At 39.4% G+C, this 4,021-nt stretch overlaps 1 protein-coding gene across 1 annotated transcript in view; it reads left to right on the forward strand.

Moving 5' to 3' along the window:
* Positions 1 to 1,202: 1,202 nt before the first annotated feature.
* The window catches only part of LOC137985024 (solute carrier family 35 member F5-like), a 16,604-nt gene continuing 13,785 nt past the window's right edge, over positions 1,203 to 4,021 (forward strand). The window contains exons 1-2 of the mRNA XM_068832434.1: positions 1,203 to 1,588; positions 3,154 to 3,306. Of these exons, the coding sequence (XP_068688535.1) occupies positions 1,406 to 1,588; positions 3,154 to 3,306 (336 nt within the window). The 5' untranslated portion in view covers positions 1,203 to 1,405. The remainder of the gene's footprint in view (positions 1,589 to 3,153; positions 3,307 to 4,021) is intronic.

Raw genomic sequence — 4,021 nt, forward strand, 5'->3', positions numbered from 1 at the left:
ATGCGCACGCGCCCTACTAAAGGTAACATACATACAGGCATAAGCTTTATTTAATAAGCTAACCACAGGAGCTAATATCTTCCGAGACATTACACTTACAGCTAAAATACATAGCATATACAGATACCTAGTAAATACATAATATTTAAAGATATATTCATTAAAAAGAAAAGCCGCTGTACAAAATGCGTCCCTGGATTCTCTTTTCAAACCAGTAAACTCATAGGTACGGATAAAATCAGCTAGTGCATTCCGCAACTTAGCTGATACGTAAGAAAAAAGAGAACTAAGACCATAAATGGTTGTTCCAGGTTTATTGAGGGACAGAATGTATTTCCGCGAAGATAGTGCATAAGAAGGGGACGGAGGAGAAAACGTATTTTTCATATAAGCAGAAAAACTCTTTCTTCAAAAAAAAAACAAACAAAACAAAAAAAACATACTTTTATCAAGTAATACGAGGAAATTTTGAATGTGCTTATTGCATAGAGATGTAGAGCTTGACTTTCGTAGTAACAGGACAGGTAATCTGCAAATATAAATATCGCTATTCTCTTATTTACATTATTATACAGTTTCTTTGACGCGAGAATTGAAAGCACAACTTTGTCGCGAATTTTCTATGATAAAAACTTGTTCAGAAATCCAAAATCTAAGTTACCAGCACACACCAGGCCTACTCCTAAGTATCTGGCTAGAAACCATTTCCTCTGGCCGCGCTTCAGCCATTCGATGAGGGCCAGTCTTGTGCTTCTTAAGTTGCCCATAAAGAATTCTGGGTAATGCTGCCATTCCACGACAAGGGAAGACTCCCGATTCTCATTTCATAGTTTTTTTGTAAGTGTCGGGCCACCCAGTCCTACCCGGAAAATAACGCATCGATTGAAGGTTTTAGCTTTCAAAACTTGCCCAGATTGTGTCGGTACGTCCTGGAATTCGTCCACAGAAAGGCCAGAGAGACAACTTCACTCGTGAACCGCTTATTTTAGGCGTCCCAGTCTGCATCTCTCGCCTTTGTTTTCTTTGAAAGGCTTGCCTTTACCCACATTCTAGCTTAATGATGCCAGGATGGTGGCTTCTGTAAACGAAAATGGCCTGAAAAGGCACTTATAAATGATTACCTACCAGATGCAACTCGCTCGCTCCCTGTCGGAACACAAACGGTTGACATTTGTCACGTGATGCTCTAACACGCGTACAGCATATCATGGGATCTCCAACATGGCGAACGTTTGACTTAAAAAGCGAAAAGTACTTTTTTTTCGCAAATGTCTCTTTCGAAAGGGAACGAGGTTCTGTTGCAGGGATGAAGGTTAAGACAGTTCTTGGTGTCTGACCTGTTTATTTACAGGTGTCATTTTATCACTTAATCAGCCAGGAGAGAGGCATCTTACGTACAGCACCAATGGCTATAAAACCCACTAATTGCTGCTATCTTTGTGGCTGCATTCAGTCTCTGTGGAGAGGAACTGTGCGTTTGATAGTTTCAAAGGAGGAAATAATTCGAAAAAGACGTCGCTTGGTGCTTGGTGTTATCGTGTTACTGTTGGTAGACGTTATTTGGGTCGCATCTGCAGAGCTAAGTGATGTAAGACTTAATTCAATGCAAAACACAAAGTTGTCTAAATGACCGGCAGCTGGTGAGGGTTTTCAAACCATTATTAAAATGGTCAGCATATATTTAAGCACAAATATCAGAAGCGCTAATGATCAGTATTTAAGTCTTGGCCCACATTTTACAACGGCCAGCGTACAATAATTTTTATATTGGCAGTGAACAACGTAAAATTTACAGGCATCTTTTAGGTTGAGTCGGTGGTTTAGTAAAACAAATTGCATGTAATTGGAGTCCGCTTGATGTGAGAGAGCCAAGCTTTAGTCAAGTTTTTGTTTTTGCATTTGAGAAATTACTGGACTATCTGCCAATTTCAAAACCTTGACCACCTGTCGGTCATGTGATAACAGCATACAAATTTAAAAGCACTGTTCAACTTGCTGACAGGTCCCGGTTTATGTGTATGCTTTGACTGATAAATAAACAAGCTAAGCAGTGTCTCCAAGACCCAATCACTATTCAGCCCCTAGTTGTTGAAACGACAAGTAGAGCTATCCACAAATCACTATCCAGTGGATAAGTCATAGTGAAGACAATTGCACTATCTAATGGATAGTGATTTATCCAGTGGATAGAGTTATCCACCTTTTATAAAACTGGAGCCAAAACATTCACCCATCACATGAATTAGGTGAACTTACAGTGTTGGAAAACTAACAACCGATTTGCCCATCATTGTGATCGAACTCACTTATAAAGGCAAGTTTATCTTGGAAATTGAAAGTTGGCATTTGTAATAAATAATTATACAGGGAGAGGGTTAACAGCCTTCACTCCACGGCCTCTTTCTCCATCTGTAGGGCTAATGCTCACATGGTTCATATGGGATTGAAATCTAGCACTTCACATTACACTCTATTTGGTTAACTCTGTTTAAAATATAAGTGCTACACGGCCAAGGTTTGTATAAACGTAACCTTTCCTTGTACTTGTACATGTTCATTGCCATGACTTTAACATCTTCACTTCCCACGGCCTGCTCCCGTCTGACCTTGTAGCTCAGTCGGTAGAGCGGCGGAGATCTAACCCGAAGGTTGTGGGTTCAATTCCCACCCTGGTCAGAGTTTTTCTCTGTCCTTGTGTGGGCCCATTTCCATCTGTAGGGCTAACGCTCACATGGTTCATATGGGATTGAAATCTAGCACTTCACATTACACTCTATTCGGTTAACAAGTATTGACTAGCAGTGCGATACAGTTAGTTAGCTTCAATATATGCTAGTCAATACTTGGCTGTGTAGCCACGTGATGCGGTTCCAGTTGAGACCCACAAATTGACCCTTGCTGACCATAGAGTCTCCAGTAGCTCAGTGGTTAGAGCATCCGACTAGCTCACCGAGGGTCGTGGGTTCAAATCCCATCTGGGACTCGGATTTTTCTGAATCTACATTTCTCCTTACATTTAATATCATTGTTGTTGTTGCATCTTGAACAATATTTGTTTTTGTAAAATTTAGTCAAGCCAGTTACCACTGAGAGCAAAAATGTGGCTACTCTGGATGTGATACCGTAATATGGACTCCTTTATTTCCATTCCAGTTTATCTTCAAAGATTTGGGATATGACAAGCCCTTTTTCACCACATACTTCAAGACTTCATCATTTATTATCTTTTTGGCTGGATTTTTATTTTATGAACCATGGAGACTTCAGTGCTCCTGTGGACAGATTCATGAAGATGCCCCTTCAGATGTAAGTTTGGCTTTAACATTTTACTACTTGCCATGTACGTTTTCTGAGTTATTGTAACTAAAAATGTGTAAGTTGCTTGCATTACTCGTTGCTCTGAGGTTGAAAAATGGAATCATGGAAACATGGTTGTACAAAACCTCATAGTTGTCCTTGACTTTATACCTCTTACTAACCAAGTTCAACGTCTGTACTGTAAGTTACAAACTGCATTAAACCATTGACACCTGAACTGCACCCATTGGCCGGGTTTTCACGATAGCCATTGTCTCGCTTAACATTCCTGAAAGTGGTTTATTTGCAGACTTCGTTAAGCAACTTTAAAATGATGCGGGTTTTCACGGGTTGTATTTCCGATTTGAATAACTGCAAGCAATTCCTCATCGGCTGAAAGTAATAATATTGCCAACTCGCTTAAGCTACCTGGTTTTGTATCTTAAATTTAATGAGAATTCTATTGAAATTTGCTGACTCGATTAACTTTAAGCGAGTTTGGAAAGGAACTGTTTTCATGGAATTTTTGGTTGTCTTTCGCTATTAAGCGACCTGAAAAACCGCTCGTGAAAACGCTGCCAATTACAAGTAGAATTGTCTGGTGTTAGACAGAGTATAAAATCTATTAAATTTCACTCCCATGAGTCAATGGGTTAAAGGTCATTCAAAACAACAGTACTATCATTATTATTATAATTATGATATTATCATCATTATTTCTATT

This window comes from Montipora foliosa, chromosome 14 (genome assembly GCF_036669935.1).
Source record: "Montipora foliosa isolate CH-2021 chromosome 14, ASM3666993v2, whole genome shotgun sequence".
NCBI classification, from domain to species: Eukaryota; Metazoa; Cnidaria; class Anthozoa; order Scleractinia; family Acroporidae; genus Montipora; species Montipora foliosa.